Below are 20,474 nucleotides of genomic sequence, written 5' to 3'. Positions count from 1 at the left end.
CCTGATTTGTAATATGGGGAAAATTATATCATGTTTAGATATGATTTAACAATCCATGAAAAATAGTGTCTGGCATATGGTAGGTTACAGGTAAACTGTTACTATAAATATATAGTATATAAAATAGGTTACTAGTGTAGGTAAAAATGGCCAAGCATTGACAATTTTATTATGGTAGAAACTCAGCAGCTACCATTTATTGAGTCCTTCCTTATTTTATGTATCCAAGGCACTGCTAGGCCCCAAGAATTGCAAATACAAGTGAGGCAAGGTTTTCTTGTGTGTCTGTGTCTTCTACTAGACTGTGGTCCTGGAGCGTAGAACCTGTCTGCGTTACATCCCTGACACCGAGAACAATGTCTGCTAGGGAGTGGGTGCTTAATAAAAGTGCTTAATAAAAGTGGGTGCTTTCTGAACTGAAAAGGTCCCTGCCCACCAGGAGATGACCAGCAGTGAAGACAGGCAGATACATAATCATATACTCTAATAAACTGTTATGGGTATTCAGATAGACACACACAGGCCATGACAAGAGCCCAAGGGAAACGGTGCTCAGTTCTACTGGGGTAGGGGGCACTGCAGTGCACAGGAGGGGGCACAGCTTCATAAAGCAGGTGCCTGAAGACTAACATGGTCTGTTGGGTGGAAGGGAGCACCACCAATTAGCTTATCTTGGACTACAAGCTTTCTCTCAACTAACCCCTTCTAAGGTGTGAAATTGAGTTTGTATTCACAGCACTTCTTTGTTTGTCTCACAGTCCCTCTGTTACTGATATCTCCCATAATGTATTGCTTCGTAAAGTGCTTTGCTCTATCCTGAGTATAAAAAAAGACACTCAGTAAAACCAGAGTCTATTCTTCGAGTGTCACGACTAGCCATCGCATAACAAAGTATAATATATTGTGTAAGAAGAAATAGAGGAATGTAAGAGATATTTTAAGCGACCAAATAAAACATCAGAGTGGGAGAGCGTAGACTGCATTAAAGTCAATAAACAGTCATGGCAGAGTGGACCACTTTTCAATGCGAAGGCACCTGATTTAGTGACTGATGACTGTACGACTCGAATCCCATTGGAATGAAGTTAGCTGCTACTTTTGCCAAATTCTAAATCTTTTGGTTCTCCTTGAGAACCAGCCCTTGAAATTTAACAGATTATTTTTGTTATTATTTTGCCAATAGCTCTTTGAGGTGCTAAAGCCATCCGTCTTCCTCAGTATTCAGTGCTGCTGGACTTGATATAGTGCTGCTGGCTTAGAGCTCTGGGAGGAGGAGTTTGGGCTCCGGCTGCCCCGCTCAACTGGGGACAGTTCATCGCAGGGGTTGCCAGGGCTGTGTAGTCATCCCCTGTCTCCACAGAGACTCACAGCCGAGGAAGGTGTCAGGAATAAACTTGGTTCAGATGTGAACCACTGAGCTGCTCGTCTTACTTGCAAGAGAGAGACAAGGCCGGTGTTCCAGGGCTCCTTCTTGGCAGTGTGGAAGGATGACTGCAACAGCAAGGGTTCCAAAATGTTTTCTGCCAAGAACTGGATTGGATTTTTGCTTCCTCAGCCATAAAATGTCCCCAGCATCTTAGCTCCAAATCATTAATGCCCTTTGCAGTCAGTCTGCTTAACCTGGACACTTGCTTATCTTTCTTTGCTCAACACCCTCATCATTATTGTTTGCTTTTTGTTAGCTAAACTCTCAAAGCTTTTTGATTCCTAATATCTTACCTTTTTTTTTTTTTTTCCAGACAAGCAGGAGATATGAAGCAACATTATCATCCTTGATTACATTCTCTCCCTTTGGAGAAGAATGAAAATCCCTGGTTTTGGTTTGGGGTGCAGTTTATAGACTATTTCCTTGGAGTATAAAAATGCTATGTGTATTTTATTTTTTTAAAAAATTAATTTGTTTAGTTTTGGCTGTGTTGGGTCTTTGTTGCCGCGTGCGGGCTTTCTCTCTTCTTGCAGTGAGCTGGGGCTCCTCTTCACTGCAGTGCGTGGGCTTCTCATTGCGGTGGCTTCTCTTGTGGTGGGCACGGGCTCTAGGCCGCGGGCTTCAGTAGTTGTGGCACTCGAGCTCAGTAGTTGCGGTGTGTGGGCTCTAGGGCACGTGGGGCTTCAGTAGTTGTGGTGCACAGGCTTAGTTGCTCCACGGCACATGGGATCTTCCCACACCAGGGCTGGAACCTGTGTCCCCTGTGTTGGCAGGTGGATTCTTAACCACTGTGTCACCAGGGAAGTCCCCAAAACGGTATGTGTATTTTGTATTGGCATGTATTGGCATGTACTGCCATGCTGGTGTTGTAATATCATTGACCTTGGCAACATTACGTAACTGTTTTGAGCTTCAGTTTCTCCATTTGAGAAATGGGGATAAAATGACTAATTTATAGGGTTTCTAGGAGGACTAAAGAGATTGCAGAGGAGGAAATGCCTAGTACGGTACCTGACACATACCAGATGTACCATAAATGATTATTTAAAACAAATCAATACAATCTAAGCAGGACCAGTTCTATTTCAGTAAGGGGAGCTCTTGGAGAATGGTGAGACATGAAAAGAGAAGTGACCAAGCTTTGGAGAGAGCTGTGTCCTCAGTCTGGTGCAGAGTATAAGATTTAGGGGCACATGTGGAAGTAAAGAGGCAGGAGGAGTTTGTGGTAAAAGGTAAAAAAAAGTGGTAAACTGCATGCAAACATGAAGTCAGTCATTTCAGAAAGGTCACCAGGTCAGTAATTCAATAGCATTTGTCCAAATCACCGTACTTTGACGCATAAACAAATGGGAATAAAACTATTCCTCGTAATAACTGATGATGTAAGAGGCAATGTGATGTAAGGCAGATAGGCCTGAAAGCTAGAAGATCTGGGCTCACGTTCATTTCACTTAATTGGCTTATGGTCTCGGACTTCATAGGTTTTCTGAGTCTTCCCTTCAACATCCATAAAATGGTGATAATAATGCTTTTCTTATTTCTCCCCTGCTGGTTCATTGTAAGGATCGGAGATGTTTTTAAAAGTACTGCCCAAACAACATACGGGTTGTTTTCGATTTAGTATTAAGATCCGGATGGGTTGCTCAAGAATTTTCAGGCTCTTGTCCTCTTTGAGGTGAATACAAAGTAAAGGCAGCAAGAATGGGGGCTTATGTATCTGTAACTTCCTGTGTCCAGCTCTTCCAGACCACGTTTTGTAGGTAACCTCTGCCGAGCCCATTTTGCTGCTCACTTGGCCTGGCCTTTGCCATCCCTTGGCCCCCGAGAGCAGTTCAAGGATGGGTTGTGACAGGAGTACCGGGGGGCTCGCAGCAACATCCCGACACGCCCTTGGAGACTCCTGTGTTCGTGTGCTTGGTATGACTGCCTGGACCACTTACATCCTCTTCCCGTTGTTTGTCCCTGTCAGTAGCAGTAGCATCCTTTAGTGTTTTGCTCAAGGATTTCTGACACTTTTGGAAGTTTTTGTTCCTCACTCTGCTGTGCAAACACAAGAGATAAGAAACTAGGCTAGAAGATAGAAGCTGGGTTTGATGATCAGTAAAAGGAGATAAGTTCCTTGACTTGCAGTATCCAGCCTCTTCCCAGACAGTCATGTAGTGTGGGTTGTAATTTTACCATCCTCTCTTTGTGTTTCCAGGGAGTCGACGAGTTGAAGATGAAGCCCAGAGCGGAGTGCTGTTCCCCCAAGTTCTGGTTGGTGCTGGCTGTCCTGGCCGTGTCAGGCAGCAGAGCTCGTTCTCAGAAGAGCCCGCCCAGCATTGGCATTGCCGTCATCCTCGTGGGCACTTCAGACGAGGTGGCCATCAAGGATGCCCACGAGAAAGATGATTTCCACCATCTCTCTGTGGTGCCCCGTGTGGAGCTGGTAGCCATGAATGAAACGGACCCAAAGAGCATCATAACCCGCATCTGTGATCTCATGTCTGACCGGAAGATCCAGGGCGTGGTGTTTGCAGACGACACAGACCAGGAAGCCATCGCCCAGATCCTTGACTTCATTTCAGCCCAGACTCTCACCCCCATCCTGGGTATCCACGGGGGCTCCTCGATGATAATGGCAGACAAGGTAAAAGGGGGCCGTGGTGAGAATAGCCTGGGGGGTATGTACTGAGAACTAAATGATGCATTTGTTTGAATGCCAAACTCGATTATGAAAGACGGAGTGTAACCAGATGGTAACCAGAGGTAACCAGAATGCACTGAGTGAATGGATAGACCAGGAGCTAGTCTAATGCTTTGGAGTTGAAAGTGAGGGAAAGATGCTGGTATCTAGAAGCTCCTTTTGTTTGGAACAGGTTTGTGTGTCCATTTGTTTGTAAATGGATTCACTGAAATGACTAAGAGACGTTGAAGGTTGTAGCTCGGTGATATATTTTCTTCAAAGACGTGTATGAATACCTCCTTCAAAACTTTAGAAAAGGTGTGCTCTATTCTTCCTTGATAATACATGTTCTCCCTCCATACCAGTTTCAAGAATATGAAAAGCAGAATTCCCTGAGGCAGGTAATTTGTCTCCTTGAAGATTCAGATGTCCTAGAGAAGTACTTCTTGCTAAGGTGTCCAGGCTCAACACCCATCCCATCTGCACATGTGAATGGATTTTAATCCATAGAACCGGTTGCAGCTGTGTTTTCCCCAGGCTTAGATTTGAAGGCAGTGGTTCTTAACCTTGACTGCACGTTGGAATCACCTGAAGAGCTTTCAGCACAACCAATGCCTGGGTCCCACCCCCAGAGGTTCTGGAGCACAGCCTAGGCTTTAGGATTTTTAAAAGCTCCGCAGGTGATTCTCGTGTGCAATTAAGGCTGAGAACCACTGCTTCAAGGCCGCAAATAAACCAGTCTCTCCTACATTAATATTAGATTGTCACATGACAAAGTAATTATCATGTGACATCGATGCTTATTCTCTGACTGCAGGAAAAAGTGTTTTGTTTGTAGTTATGTTTTGTTTTTACATTTTCCACTTATTCGGTTATTTTCCCTTGCTTTGTACAATGATTATTGCTTATTGCTTAAGTACAGTACTTTTCACATACATATTGTCTTTGCAGTCATTCATATCTTAGAATGATTCATTTCACAAGTGCAATATTTGTTGTGCATCACTGGGTTTCTTAAATTGTTTCTACTTTTGCATTGTCATCTTATACTTCTTAGTGTTGCTTTCAAAACCGCCTTCAGTGTTATACTGAAAAGACGTGCTGTGGGCTTAACGATGTTTGCAAACGCCTCAAAACCTAGCACAGACACCACAAGCGTGCTACTTGGCCAGTTGAGAACCACCGGGCCACAGGGCTTAACAGAGTCAAATAAGCTTGCGTGATCACTATCGCCATCTGTCGGCAGCAGGCAGAGATGACTCGTGTCTGTTTAGGAGCTTCCTTTGTTCAGTCTAGGAAAAGTCAAGTGGAGAGAACTAAGTGGGGGAACTTAATGCTTTCAGTAGCGTATGAGAAAGCTGTTGTCCCGTTCGCATGGGTAAAGGCACAGGTAAGGATGTTAGAAAAAATGCCGCCCCGAGGAGCCCATGCTAAGGGAAGTGGGATAAACTTGAATAGAATGGAAAATATAGGTGGACCATGGCAAAACCTAATGAGTTTTTGCTTCAGGTAGATTTTTTTAAACATCATTGCCCTGAGCAAAGTATATTATATTTTAGCAGTGGTATTTTGAGGGCACAACTTGCATGGAAAGAATGCCAAGATGGAGGAGCCCAGTTTTTGAATCATAAATAAGTGCAAACTTACTTTGAGAGCAAGTCAGGTGAAAATGATTGATTGATTGATTGATGTAGCGTCTGTGGACTCTTGCACAGCCTGTTATTTCAGGCTCACCCCTCCCCCCATCCCAGTGTAAAAGGTTGTTGGCTAAACTGGTTGGTTGCCTCTCTGCTGTGTCTCTTACAAATGCATATAACAATATAATACTATGAAGAATGACGCAGGCCATGTGGAGAGACTGGGCTCTTTTGTTCAGTGATGTATCCTGGGTGCTTCAGAGTGTTTACCACGTGCTGGGAACATACTGCTTGGCCTTCACTATCTTAGTTAATACTCTTAACAGCCCAGTGAGCTAAGTGGTATTACTTATCTCCATTTAGCAGATGGGGAAGCTGAGGCTCAGAAAGGTTAAATAACATCCCAAATTATGCGGCTAGGACGTGGAGTCCAGGACTGGTTGCTGGCTCCACAGACCGTGTGCTTGATTGCCTCTCAAGAAAATGAAGAGGCGGGTTAAGGTCTCTCCTACCTCCCTCTTCTTTACTTTCTCCTCTGTTACGTAGCACTGTGGTGAATGTTATCTGCCTAAAAGTGATGCATCCCTTGATTCATTATGGCAATACCGGAATCTGACTAGAGGAGAGGATTAATGAGCTATGAAATGGTGGAGGCTTAGGTGTAGCCTAATTCTATAGGGGGCCCCTTGGCTACCAGTTCCAGGGGTCAAATGGAGGATGGAAGCCAGTGAGGGGGATTTTTCCGGGTCATTGTAACGAGATCCCCCTCTGGTCTCCTCCCCCTCCCCCCTCCCCCCCACTGCAACCACACCCCAATATCCCATCTTATCTTTTTTCTCTCTCCATCAAAAAATGGAGGTAGGCAATAATTGTTAGGCACTTTGCTAAAATGGCCTAAATAATATCTAACTGACTTTGGACCTGAAAAGAAGAGTTACTGAAAGGTAGGTAGAAAGAGGAGAAAGAAGAAAGAAGCAAGCAGGAGGTCCTGGTGCCACAGAAGTGGGAGGGTTGAAGGCTCAGTCACGGGGTGGGAGGCCTGGGTAGGTGGGGGGCGGCTGCAGGGGATGGGTGGGGCAGTGGGAGGAACTGCCCCCCGGACCTCCGGGATCCAGAGGGCAGCAGCACTGAGATGCTGGGCAGCTGTGCAGAGGGACGTTCACAGGCCTAAAGGACCAGCCAGAAGGCAAATAAAAAGAGTCCCCCAGAAATCAGAGAAATAAGCTTTGGGGGCAAGTTTCAAAAATAAAACACCTCAAATTCTAAGGCCAGCTTTTTTATTTTTCGATAGAAGTTATTTTTAGTACCATGACTATATCTTACCAACATAGAATGGGGACACAGAGTTTGACAACTCTGAATCCACTACGGGCAATAGGACAGCACGTTTGAAAGCGGAACTAATGCAGAAAATCTAAGAAATACAGCTTTGCTGTGTTTAAGGCATAGTCTTGAAGGTACAGTCGCCACCTGAAGGATGGTGAATAAGCCTTCCATTTTGCTTCCTCCTTCTACGAGATAGGTAATTGCCACTCTGTTTTGACTCAGTTGTTTTTTGTTTGTTTCAAATAAAACTTATTAAGTGTCCTTGTGGAAGATTGGTTTACAGGGAGGCAATTCCTGATTCAAGGAGTTCGTGATGGAAGAAAGGTAGCACAGTTAGTTACAGACTTTTTGGCAAAAGTAGGGAGGCATAGTTCAGCATCTGATCAAATAGATTATGCTCACTTTTTTGCATATGCTAATTAATCAGTACAAACATTAATTAGTCTCCACTTTCCCATTGAGGAAATGCACCTTGTACCATGGCAGAAAGCAGCATGCGGGCTGATAGAGCAGAGCTGTTCAAAGCTCAGAATTCGGACTCAGAGCAGTTTTAACCATCAGTTCCTACATGTGGGGATCTGGACAGCTTACCAAACCACTTATGCTAAACCTTGGTTTTCTTGTCTGTACCATGGGGATAATCATATATCCATTATAGGGTTGTTGAAGATTAAATGAGGTAATACAGGGCAGCGGCTTCACTAATTGTCCAGCACAGCATTCAGCAGGCTAAGCTGAAGGTTGTATGGAACAGTCTGAAAGAAAGGAGAAGGCTTCATGATCCAGGAGAAGCACGAAATGAAATAGGGTCACAGCCAAATAGAGAGGCGCTTCACAACTGGCCACCAACCGAGAAGGGAGCTCAGGTGAAAACCGGGGGAAGGGCTCTGAACTGTGGTGGGAGCTTTGCTCTTGTCCCACCAGGGAGGCCGAGGCTCGTTGGTGACGTAGCCGCTCCAGGGCCAAAAAAGGGCACGTTCAGTTAAGGAAGAACTCTAATAAGGAAAGAACCACTCGCCCTTGTTGCAGGAGACCATTTAGAACAGTAACGGGGCCCATTTAAAAATGTATGAGGTGGGCTTCCCTGGTGGCGCAGTGGTTGAGAGTCCGCCTGCCGATGCAGGGGACACAGGTTTGCGCCTTGGTCCGGGAAGATCCCACATGCCGCGGAGCGGCTGGGCCCGTGAACCATGGCCGCTGAGCCTGCGTGTCCGGAGCCTGTGGTCCGCAACGGGAGAGGCCACAACAGTGAGAGACCAGCGTACTGCAAAAAATAAATAAATTAAAAAAAAAATGTATGAGGTGATTTTTGGCAGTTCCCCGCCAAGTATAAAGAGTCTATTTTATTTTGCCTTGTTATAATTGCTTTTATTCTCCCTGAGATCCTGGATTAGGATGCCTGTCAGAATCTAAATGATGAACTAAAGCAAGACATACTTTTATTTCTTTCCAGGAGATTTCTGTGCTGATTTGCTGAAATCTTTCTTGGGTTTTCAGATTTTAGCTCAGAGAGGTTAAGTAACTAATCTAAGATATTACAGCTTACGAGCAGTGGGACTGGGATTCAGATCCCAGAAGTACCTCTTTTGAAATCTGTGCTTTCTATTTATGAAATTCTGCCCCACAAAGCACTGCTCTAAGAATTGTAAGTCCTGTGTTTCAGTCTCCATTCTCAGGAGCTTTGGAAATTTAGGCAAACAAATCACTTCAGCTACATGATACTCGGTTTCTAGTTTATAAGTGTTAAATTTTGTTTTCTGCCGTACCCACTTTACAACATTTTGAAGATAAAATAAAATAAAATAGTTGGAAAAATGCTGGGCAAACAGATACTTTAGGTGAGGTCATTAAAAAGTGAGGACAGGGAATGACGGTCATTGAAAACTATTTTGTCACTAGCATTGCATTAGGGCCAATGAAAATGGCTTGGGCAGGTGGTAGGAAGGAATACAGAAAGTGGAAGTTACAGTAGAATCAGGCAAAAGGGTGGAAGACCCAAGATTTAATGCTGCAAAAATGGAAGAGAAGGTGTGCTGAGTAAAGGGTCAGGGTCTGGAAATAGATCAGGGTGATCTTCACTCTGTTGATCAGAGTGGAGTATAGTAGCTAAGACATGTGTCGTGATCCTTATCTTGTTCCCCCCTAAAGGACAGGTGAACATATTCTTACTCTGGCATCTTTTGCTGTGATTCTTTCATTTCTAAATTTATTGGTTGAGAGTTAATACTTTTACTAGCACTCTAATTTTCTTTGCAGAAAGCCACGTTTTGGAATCCAACTGGGGCCAGGAGGATGGCCCTTACTCTCCTTTGGCCCCATCTTCCCTCAGTCTCCCCCTGTTCCCCACTCCCTCCCCCGACCCCGACACCTAATGGCAATATGTTTGGAGACGGTAGTTGAGCCAGCGGTGGAGTGTGACCCTGTAAATAGTCTAACTGCCTTCCATCTGCTCACGTGGGTTTCCATACCCAACATAATCTTGAAACCAAGATGGCCATGCTATTCATACCAGAGCAGAGTTAAGTCATAGAGGTGGGAGAGGCAAGACAGTAACAGAGCTGCTATCATATGCCAACTTTGTGCCAGGCATGACGTTAATGAGCATTTTAATCCTTAAGCAGTCCTGTGAGACAAGTAGCATTATTTCATTTGATGGGGAAAATAAATCAGAGAGAGTTTATGTATTTGTAGCCAAAATCACATAGCTAGAAACATAGTGGGACTGGGATCTGAGTCTTTTTTTTTTTTTTTTTTTTTTTCCGCTGACTTTAAAACTTCCAGTCCACACACTGAGGAAGTCAGAAGAAAGCCAGGATAGAATCATCTGGGGGCCTGGGGGTCCGTTACTCCTCTCCCATTTTTCCTTCCTTGAACTATACTTTGGGGGAAGGCGAGTGGGCAGTTCTCTCTGAGACGCCATAGACGTTGCAGTGATGCTGCCCTCAAGCCTGTGTGGATTCCAGGACTCTCCACCTGCGTCTCGTTGGCCCAGCCTATCTGCTCTTTTCCAGTTGGAGCTGGGATTTGCTTTCAAGAGACCGGCCACTTGCAGTCCAGGTGCAGTTTTAATGCCTGGAAAAACTGAGGCTCCAGAAATTGTTTTAGGCATTCACAGAAATTTAGGTGCTTGTTGCTAGAAAGTAACGCGTGAGCCATCACGTCTCACGCGGCTGGCAGGAGGTGACGGTGTGTCTGTGGAAGGAAGGAGGTGACATCACGTGGAGGGAAGGCAGGCTTTGTAGCCAGTAGGCTCAAGCTCTGCGCATTCCCAGTCATGTGACTGTAGTTGTGCTCCTTAAACACTCTTAGCCTCCAGTTTTCCATTTGCACAAAAATGGGGACAGAAATAACACCTGGCTCCTAGTGGGTTTTACCAAGCCTTACGAAGCAGCGTGCCCAGCGCTTGGTAAACCGTAGGGCCTCAGTATACGCTGTCTTGTGTTTTCCTACACCAGACCTTACCTAAATCATTTGAAGGAAATGGGATTCTAATGTTTTCCCATTAACCGCAAGAGAGGAGCTTGGGATGTCAGTGCCCTTCATTTTAAGCCCGGTGGCTCAGCCGTAACTCCGTGGGTTCCACCTCTGTGGCCTTGCAGTTACTGACTGTGCCCCGATCAGGCCATATCACGATTTTCAAAGCAGAGACATACAGTGATTTCAATAAACTGATACACATAGGATGTAAGCAATGAAGATAAGCCAAGAACATTAAAAAAGAAAGCAGAGCAGAATTAAATAGTCTTTGAATCCAGGGTTACTCATCGATTTGTCAGTGTTGATATAAAAGAAAAAGTGAGCAATGAGATGAGGGGAATATTAAAAGTACTAGGTAGGAAGTAGTAATATGTTATAGACATAGGAAGACACTTAATTTACTAAATGTCACCAGCCAGTTTTTATCTTTTTAATTTTTTTGACCTCACCGTGCGGCTTGCAGGATCTTAGTCCCCCAACCAGGGATTGAACCCATACCCTCGTCGATGAGAGCATGGAGTCCTAACCACTGGACCTCCAGGGAAGTCCCTCACCAGCCAGTTTTTAATAGATTACACTGATATTGCTGAAAAACTCCTTGGAATCTGATTTATACACCAAGAATGTATTTTCATTCCCCTTTCTGAGACTTCTGTGATTCTTTTTGCCTCATTCTTAGGCTTTATATTTTATTCAACATTTTATATATATACATATTTTAATTAATTTTTATTGGAGTATACTTGCTTTACAGTGCTGTGTTAGCTTCTACTGCACAGCAAAATGAATCAGCCGTACATATACATATATCCCCTCCCTTTTGGATTTCCCTCCCATTTAGGACACCACAGTGCAATAAGTAGAGTTCCCTGTGCTATGCAGTATGTTGTCTACAGTTGTCTACTTTATACATAATATCAGTAGTGTATATGTGTCAATCCCAATCTCCCAGTTCCTCCCACCCCACCCCTTTCCCCCTTGGTATCCGTACATTTGTTCCCTACATCTGTTCTCTGTTTCTGCTTTGCAAATAAGGCCATCTATACCATTATTCTAGATTCCAATAAATATGTGTTATATATGATATTTGTTTTTCTCTTTCTGACTTACTTCACTCTGTATGACACTCTGTAGGTCCATTCATGTCTCTACAAATGACCCAGTTTCGTTCCTTTTTATGGCTGAGTAATAATCCGTTGTATATATATGTACCACATCTTCTTTATCCATTCCTCTGCCGATGGACATTTAGGTTGCTTCCATGACCTGACTATTGTAAATAGTGCTGCTGTGAACATGGGGATGCATGTGTCTCTTTGAATTATGATTTTCTCTGGGTATATGCTCAGTAGTGGGATTGCTGGGTCATATGGTAGTTCTATTTTTAGGTTTTTTTTTTTTTGCGGTACGTGGGCTTCTCACTGTTGTGGCCCCTCCCGTTGTGGAGCACAGGCTCCGGACGCTCAGGCTCAGCGGCCATGGCTCACGGGCCCAGCCGCTCTGCGGCATGTGGGATCTTCCCGGACCGGTGCACAAACCCATGTCCCCTGCATCGGCAGGCGGACTCTCAACCACTGCGCCACCAGGAAAGCCCTATTTTTAGTTTTTTAAGGAACCTTCATACTGTTTTCCATAGTGGTTGTATCAGTTTCTATTCCCCAACATTATATTTTGATTCTGTGGCTTAAGCGTTCACCATGTATGAGAGTAATGTTCAAGGCTAGTTTTATTCCATTTTTCTGAGGGCAAAATACTTTACTGCTCCTATTCTATTTCACAGAGACAAAGAACACCCGAGTTTATTATGGGTTGTTAGGAGGTTACAATGAGAAAGAGAACTAACACTGATCATTTACTTTTGTCAGGCTCTGAGCTGGTCACCTTAATATGAGCTTCATTTATACGTTGCTTCATTTACTTCTTTCATTGCATTTATAAGGCATGCATTTTGTCTGTATTTCACAGATGAGGAAACTGTAGATCAGAGAGGCTGTTTTGCCCAAGATGTTTAGGTATCGATTGCTCATGATGGCTTAAACCAATAGGTGTTTATTGGTGTCTCAGCACAAGGCTCCTGGAGTTGGGGACTGCTGGGGCTGGTGCAGTGACATGGTGAGGTCAGGGCTGACCTCTGGGCTTTTCTTGACATTTTGGTAATTGTTGTGAGGAGGCTGCCCTTGCTCTAGACGTCCTGCCCCAAACCCAAAGCAGGGAAAGCCGGGGGTGGGTATCATTAGACCAGGAAAAGTCTTCCCCATATCCTTGATCTCATGACCCCAAATCACGTCACATGGCCACCCCTTTGGGGGTTGCAGGCTCTCTGGTGGAGGTGGCAAGGGGACAAGCGTTGGGACCAACTTTGAGGTTAGTCAACAGGCAGTGTCTCTCAAAGGAAGGAAGTGATGACCTAGGAATTCAGCCAATGTTTGTGTGACTCTAAAGCTCAACATCTCTCATGTGAAATTTCTCCTGCTTTACACCAAACTCTGCTTTTGTGCCCTTGGTCCAGTTGCCTCACATGTCCTCCAGGACTTTGGCTCACCAGTTATGTCTTTTTTCTCCTTAATTATCAATTTATTCCTCCCTGCTGGCATCTGCCGTCTAGCTTAGTGGTCCTCAGGAGATGTTTGGAAATGTACTGGGGGAGTTTTTTGGATGATGATAATGACTGGTCTGTGTGTGTGTGTGTGTGTGTGTGTGTGTGTGTGTTTGCATGCACCCACTACTGGCACTTAGAACACAGAGGCCAGGTGTGTGAAGCGTCCTGCAGGATACGTGATAGTACCCACCTGTCAAGAATTGTCTTCCCGGGGCTTCCCTGGCGGCGCAGCGGTTGAGAATCTGCCTGCCAATGCAGGGGGCACAGGTTTGTGCCCTGGTCTGGGAAGATCCCACATGCCGCGGAGCAACTAGGCCCATGAGCCACAATTACTGAGCCTGCGCGTCTGGAGCTTGTGCTCCGCAACAAGAGAGGCCGCGATAGTGAGAGGCCAACGCACCGCGATGAAGAGTGGCCCCCACTCGCCGCAAGTAGAGAAAGCCCTCGCACAGAAACGAAGACCCAACACAGCCAAAAATAAATTAAAAAAATAAAAAATAAATAAAAAAAAGAATTGTCTTCCCCAAAATGTCAATTTTGCCCTCTTCAAACATGCTCAGATCACTCTCATATTAATAAATAAACAAACCTGAAAGCTTTCCTTGACCCTGGTTTTCCTCCCTCGCTCTTTGTTTCCATAGTTAAATTCCTTCAGTGCTCGTCGGAAATTGCTGTTTTCAATTCCTCGTCTTTCCCTTTATGCAAAATGCCAAATCCAAGTGGGGTTTTCAAGTCGTTCATGGCCTTCTGTGGCCCTGAACACCGTTGACCCTTTTAGTGCTATTACAAAAATTATGATGACAAGAGGCATTAGGTTTGTCACAGATTTGGTGACAGAGGGACGGAGGATGAGTAGAATTTGGAACATGGGTGGGTCACAGGAGCGGGAACACTGGCAAGCAGTTGGATCTGGGACTGGAGGTAAAGAGAGTGGTCTGGGCTGGAAGGTAAGAGATGAGCCTCACTGGGATGGCCCTCCATCCCAGTTGAAACCAGCAGGGTGGAGGAGAGGCTGAGAACGAACGCGGGGGACGAGGAGAGAAGTGTGTCCAGGACAGAACCCCTACTTGAGGGATGAGAGGAGGGGGAGATGGGAAAGAGCTAAAGAGATTCTTAGAGACATAAGAAGAGATCAAGAACGAGGAGGAAAGAGAGGCGTGTCTAAAGCAGGAGGGAGCCGCTGCCCAGTCTGGGGGGTCAACCCCGGCCACTCCCTTCCCCTCAGGACAGTTAGGCCAACAGTAGAGAAGCCTTGTCGCGGATTCCCTCCCCTCCGTGCACTGCAGCGACCTCAGTGGCACTGCTGCCCTCTTGTCCTCCCTGCCACGTGGCAGCTTGCCTGTGTGGTTCTTTAGAAACTCACATCTGATCGTTACACTTTCACTTAAAACTCCACACCGGCTTCCCGCGGCTGGGACTAGGACATCCTCTCTGATGTGGTCCCAGGCCACCTCTCCAGGATTTTCCCTTCTCCTCCCCGCCCTTGAGCAGCAACGTGAGGTCACGCTAAATCAGTCACCGCGCCTCGTCTGGTCCTGACGGTTTTACATCTCTGGGCCTTGGTCAGTGCCTCTTCCTCCTTTTCCACCCAGAAGCGCCTACTACTCACTTTCCAAGAGAAATCATGGCACTTCTGTGAACCCTTTTCTGACTCCCATCTTCATAGAATTTACTAGTTCTTTTTTTTTTTTTTTTTGCACTTCACCTGTGCTCTTAAATGCTTTTATTATAACCCATCCTGTTTACTTATCTGTCTCATCTGCTGTACAGCAGGCTCCTTGTGGGCCAGGCCATGCTTTACTGACTTTCGTGTTCCCAGCACATGCCATAATGTCGGGTGCATAGTAACAGCCAACTGTTGTTACACAATTAGCAATTGTTAAAATGTACACTCTATGTACACACTCTAGTGGGTTGAATGGTGACCCCGAAACGATACTTCCGTGTCCTAACTCCTGGACCCTGTGAATGTGACCTCATTTGAAAAAAGGATCTTTACAGATGTAATTAAGGATCTTATGATGAGATCATCTTGGATTAGCCAAGTGGGCCCTAAATCCAGTGACAAACGTCCTTCTAAGAGGTAGAAGAGGAGAAGACGTCTACACAAGGGGGAGGTCCTTGAAAGAGGCAGATGCTGGAGTTATTTAGCCACAAGCCAAGGAAGCCACCAGAAACCTGGAAGAGGCAAAGGAAGATTCTCCCCTGGAGCTTTTAGAGGGAACACGACCCTGCCGACTCTCGATTTCAGGCTCCAGCCTCCAGAACTCTGAGAAAAGAAATTTCTGTTGTTTTAAGCCGCCAAGTATGTGATACAACTATTACGGCAGCCCTAGGGAAGTAGCAACACTCACATGGCAGTTAAGAGGGGGCGCTCTGGCATCTCAGTGCCTAGATTGTTTCCTGGCTCCACTGTTTACTGTGTGACCTTTGGCAAATAACTTGACTTCTCTGAATCTTAGTTTCCTCATCTATACAATGGTGGTAAAAATAGACCCTGTTTCTTAAGGTTTATTAAGTAAAGTTCTTAAAAGTGCTTAGAAAAGGCCTGGCAAATGGCAGGAATCAGTAAGAGTGGGTCTGTGAGAGTTTTTCAGTAAGTCTCCATTGAATAAATGAATGAGTGAGGGAGTGATGTGAATAGAAACGCAAGCCGTCCACGGCAGGATCTGAACTCACCTAGCTCCCGGGTACTTGGCTCGCGTATCCTGGACCTCCGGGGCCTGGGACAGTGCTGAGAGGTGAGGTGTCAGAGTCAGTCAGCTGTTCTTTGGTGGAACTTCAGGGCAGTGAGGCTTGTCTTTTAATATCCCTTTCTGTCCTCCTCTCTCCTTGGGTTTGGTTTTGCTTCTTTGTTTTGTGAACCTGTGCGTGTGCACGTGTGTGTGTGTGTGTTTGCTGCTGCCGTTAGTTGCCTGTATCTTTCTCTTCTCCGTCCTCAGGATGGAGCATCTCACCTAGGACTGTCCTCCTAATCCAGTGTCATGCTTTCAGATTTTTCTTTTTCCCTCCCTTCAAATAAAAGCTGCTGTTTCTTTCCCCTTTATCCCCTTTCATTTCATACTTTTCATAGTCCTTATCACAATTGTAATGAATCATAATCGTTTTTTATTAGCCATCTGTCCTGCTAGACTACAAGCTTCATGAGGGCAGGGACTATGTCTTTTGCATTTTTGTGTCTGCAGAACCTAACATATAGCTTGGCACATAGTAAGCCCTTAATACATACTTATTTAAATATATGGGTAGATTATTATTTCAGTGCAACAGATGTTAGTCGCAATTCAGAGAAAAGTATTTTAAACCCAAATAAAAATGGACGGTAGGATTACTCTCTGGTTCCTGGCGAGTACATTCCTTACCTCTCTCCAGGCTGCTATCTCCCTCACCCTTCCCTTCTTCACCTCTGCCAGGTACCAGCAGTCAACACCTTGGCACTCACAGCCACTTGATTTCCAGCAGACAGTCATGGCAAGAGGGCAGTCTCAGGTTAGGGGTGCATTCTGAGGTGGCAGAGCACAGCTTTTCTCATGCACAGCAGATGGCTGCCAGTGACAATCTCGACTTTATTAGCCTTCTTTCAAAGGAGGAAGCAGAAAGAAACATTTTTTTTTAAGTTTTGAAAGATAAACATGTTCAATTCATGTGACATGCTACTCAGCCAGGTAGCACCAATGAACTTTAATCAATGTGATTAAGTTTCCAAAGGTCCTAGCAAGAGATTTTGAAACTTCCTTTAGCAAACAACAGCCTTTCTCATTGATTTATTCGTTCATTCAAAAAATATTTGTTAAGTATCTACTGGGTGTCAGGAACTGTTCAAGGTCTTGGAGATCTAGTCCATAAGAGAGGCACGCCCTCATGGTACAATGACTGACAATAAACAAACACATAAAGTAAACAGTATTATTTTAGGCAGTGGTAAATGTTTTAATGAAAACAGGGAGGGATATTGTGGGCTATTTTAGGATTGTCAGGGAAGGTCTCTGAGCATGTGGCACTTGGCATTTGTATGAGAAGGATCCAGAAGGATGAAAATCGGAGGAGCAGCCTTTTGGCAGAGAGAACAGCAGGTGCAAAAGCCTCGAAGGGCGGGCATGTTTTTTATTGTTTGATGAGTGGCCGGAAGGTCGGTAGGGCTGGAGGGGGATGGCCATGGGGGCAAAGGTAGCAGCTGAGGTTGAAGGGTACTGTGAGATAGATCTTGGGGGGCCTCAAAGTTGGGTATTTTTCAATTCATTCTAGAAGGTGTAAGAAGGGAGTGATGTAACTTGACTTAGCATCTTTTCAGGTAGGAGCAGTAGAGTGTGGGAGACGGGACATATACCTTGGAGCCAGTTTGAGTCTTGGCTCCCTCTTTCAGAAGCTGAGTGACCTCTTGCCATGTTGTGTGACTTCTCACCTCTGTGATAGGGTTAATGCTCATTAACTTCAAAGAGCTGTTATGAAATGAGATGAAATACCCTTTACAGGACTCATTACTCCACCAGGAGCACGCCTGGTTTTACAAAATCGCTGCTGTTATCATTTCTCGTAGTACTGAAATACAAATGCCTCTGGAATCAGGCATCATTTCTTTGGATATATCTATGGATGATGCAGTTTTGTTGTTTTTACAAAATTAGTTTACAAACTTGGGAGCAAAGTAGCCAAGCAATGGAGGAAGTTAGAAGCATTGTCATTGGCTAAACAGCTTCCTCTCCTTTTGAGTTTATGGAGTTCCCATGCATGCACCAGTGTCCAGTGGCCAGTTCCTGGACTTCCATCTACATCACTGCAGCCTGAGAGAATTTCCACACTTTCCAAGGGGGGCTGATAGCACTGAGAACAGTGCCACAGGGAATGGAACAGCCAGGGCAAGATTTGATGGGGGGGTGAAGGGTGTGGGCAGTGAGAGTGGGAGGTGGTGTAACGGCACAGCCAGTGTAGCCTGCCTTCAACTGAGGATTCCTGGCACACCCCCAAGACCACATGGCCAGCCACCATGTGTCTTGGATACATTCTGTTGCCTTGACGACATGTTGTCCAGTGTTACAGAGAGCAGCAGCCTTCAGTCTTTCAGCATCACGTTGCCAGGAGTTGCCAGGACAACAGACAACTACAGCCAGGCTTCACTGTGGTTTCTCCATGCTGCCGTCCCCCGCCCCCCACCCCCCGCCGGCCCTTACTCCTGCTGCCTTCCACCTGCATTCTCGTGCCTTCCGCCTTCACAGATCCATGTCTGCATAGTCTTCCCAGCTCCCTCCAACACCTTTGCCTTTCATTCTCTTGCCATTCCAGGGTTCTCATTGCTCACGTAAAAGCAAATATTGTAAATTCTCAGAAAATAAGGCTGTGTAGTATCATAAGTTGGGAGGGTGATGGATTGAAGGAACCAAAAATCATCAAGCAAAAGAGGGGAAAGGAGCTTGTCTTTGTAGTTTAATTGTGCAGTGTATGGTAGTGGTTCTTAAACTGACTGGAACTTAGAAGCAACAGAGGAGTTTTTTAATTTTATTATGATTTAAGAATACAGATTCTCGGGCTTCCCTGGTGGCGCAGTGGTTGAGAGTCTGCCTGCCGATGCAGGGGACACGGGTTTGTGCCCCGGTCCGGGAGGATCCCACATGCCGCAGAGCGGCTGGGCCCGTGAGCCGTGGCCGCTGAGCCTGTGCGTCTGGAGCCTGTGCTCCACAGCGGGAGAGGCCACAACAGTGAGAGGCCCGCATACCGCAAAAAAATAAGAATACAGATTCTCTGATTCTGTACCCAGTGATTCTGATTTAATAGGTTTGGAGTAAAGCCCCACTAATTTCACAATTTTCCCAAACATACCCCAAAGGACTGGGAGACACAGCCAGGTTTGGGAGCCATTGGTGAGTAGAACATGGCATGTTTTTAGGTTGTAAAGTTTTGCGATGGGTCAGGATCTCCCCGTTGAGCTTTCTTTTCGTGCAATATATTCATGTGGCTGCTTAATAACGTTTAAGGAGGAGCAAGAGGGATTGGCGAAGGGTGAGAAGAAGCTAAAGGAGGTGAGGAGGAGAGGAAAGGCAGCTGGAAGGGAGGGAGCAATGAATGCGGACGTGATACGGAGGGGCCGTGGAACTGGGGGAGGGGGCACTCAGCCATCACATGTCAGGCTCTGCGGCCCTCGGCCCTGACTTTCAGCTGGAGTGCAGGCTCTCGTGTCCTGGTCTAGAAGTGATTATCATGCTCTTTTGGATGTGTTTTCCGTGGTTACTGAGAGACTGGGGAGGACTAGATCTGGAGTTTCAGAAGAAGTCAGCTTCATTCTCTTTCCCTGTTTAAAAAAAACCAAGTGCCTCCTACAAGTTAGGGCTACACGTTACATGAGATAGTGCTTTAGCCACATTCAGCCAGTTTAACTCTCAAAGGAGCCCTAGGGTTTAGGCAGTAGGATTGTTCTTCTTTTCCAGATGAAGAAACTGAGCATCAGAAAGGAAAGTAACTGGCCACGGTCACACATTAGCAGTGGCAGTGTGACAACGGGGACCCTCGTCCGATGACAGTAACGCCCAGGGACTTCACCCGGGGGGCTGCACTTGCCCTGGGTCACTGTCATGTCCTCGGTCTTCCTGGAACATCCAGCTTAGCCTGGGAGGGGACTCTCCCGATTGCCCAGACAGCGGCCAACTGGCACCTGACCTTGAAAGTTGATGCCTCCCTCTCTCAGTCGGTCTTGCTTAGGACTTAAACATTCCAGACAAGAGAACAGGCTCTGAAGGAGAGAAGAGAGTGAGATGAGAGACAAGAAGTAGAAAGGGAAAGAGAAGTCAGAGAGAGAGGTCCATGAGGATGGACAAAACTGCTGGTCGATTCCCAGTCTGCTTGGGCCGGAACTGAGGCTCCCAGGAGCTCCCGCGCCTTCCCAGGTCTCCGTTCTTCCAGAGGGGAACTGCCCCCTCAAGCCCACCCACTTCCAAGTGGGTGGCCCAGGATTTGACTCCTGGATCAAATCAGACTCTTCACTGACATTTTTTGGGATTGGAAAGATATTTTTTTCTAGCTTGCTGTGTGTCCGGAGAAAGTGAAATCAGATACACATCAGTCTGAGATTCCATCTCAGCAGGTGAGAAGTTGACAGAGAAGGAGTAATATTTTTGCCTCACTGTCCTGGATGGCTGTAGGCCTTGGAGAAAACTGTCTCTTGCTATTCTCTCAATAGTCTTAGGAAATCAGCTGTAACTGTTATCACCTTGGATCAAAATCTAGGAAGGTGCCACCTTCCTGGGGGTGGTATCCAGAGGCTGCTTCAACCAGCCCCCTCCTCGGCCCCTTCCCGCTGTTCCTCTCTTTTTGCCGGGTCTTCACTACCTACTCTCCCTGTTAGTTTCTCTGATG

The 20,474-nt window shown here is 45.8% G+C and overlaps 1 protein-coding gene across 1 annotated transcript in view; it reads left to right on the top strand.

Annotated features, from left to right (window-relative positions):
• Positions 1 to 3,644: 3,644 nt before the first annotated feature.
• The window catches only part of GRIN2B (glutamate ionotropic receptor NMDA type subunit 2B), a gene marked incomplete at both ends in the record, with an annotated part of 306,665 nt that continues 289,835 nt past the window's right edge, over positions 3,645 to 20,474 (top strand). The window contains one exon of the mRNA XM_081248303.1: positions 3,645 to 4,055. Coding sequence (XP_081104429.1) covers positions 3,645 to 4,055 — 411 coding nt within the window. The remainder of the gene's footprint in view (positions 4,056 to 20,474) is intronic.

The sequence above is a fragment of the Mesoplodon bidens genome, assembly GCF_964165515.1.
Source record: "Mesoplodon bidens genome assembly, chromosome: 11".
Classification (NCBI taxonomy): domain Eukaryota; kingdom Metazoa; phylum Chordata; class Mammalia; order Artiodactyla; family Ziphiidae; genus Mesoplodon; species Mesoplodon bidens.
This window is presented reverse-complemented; position numbering and strand designations above follow the sequence as displayed.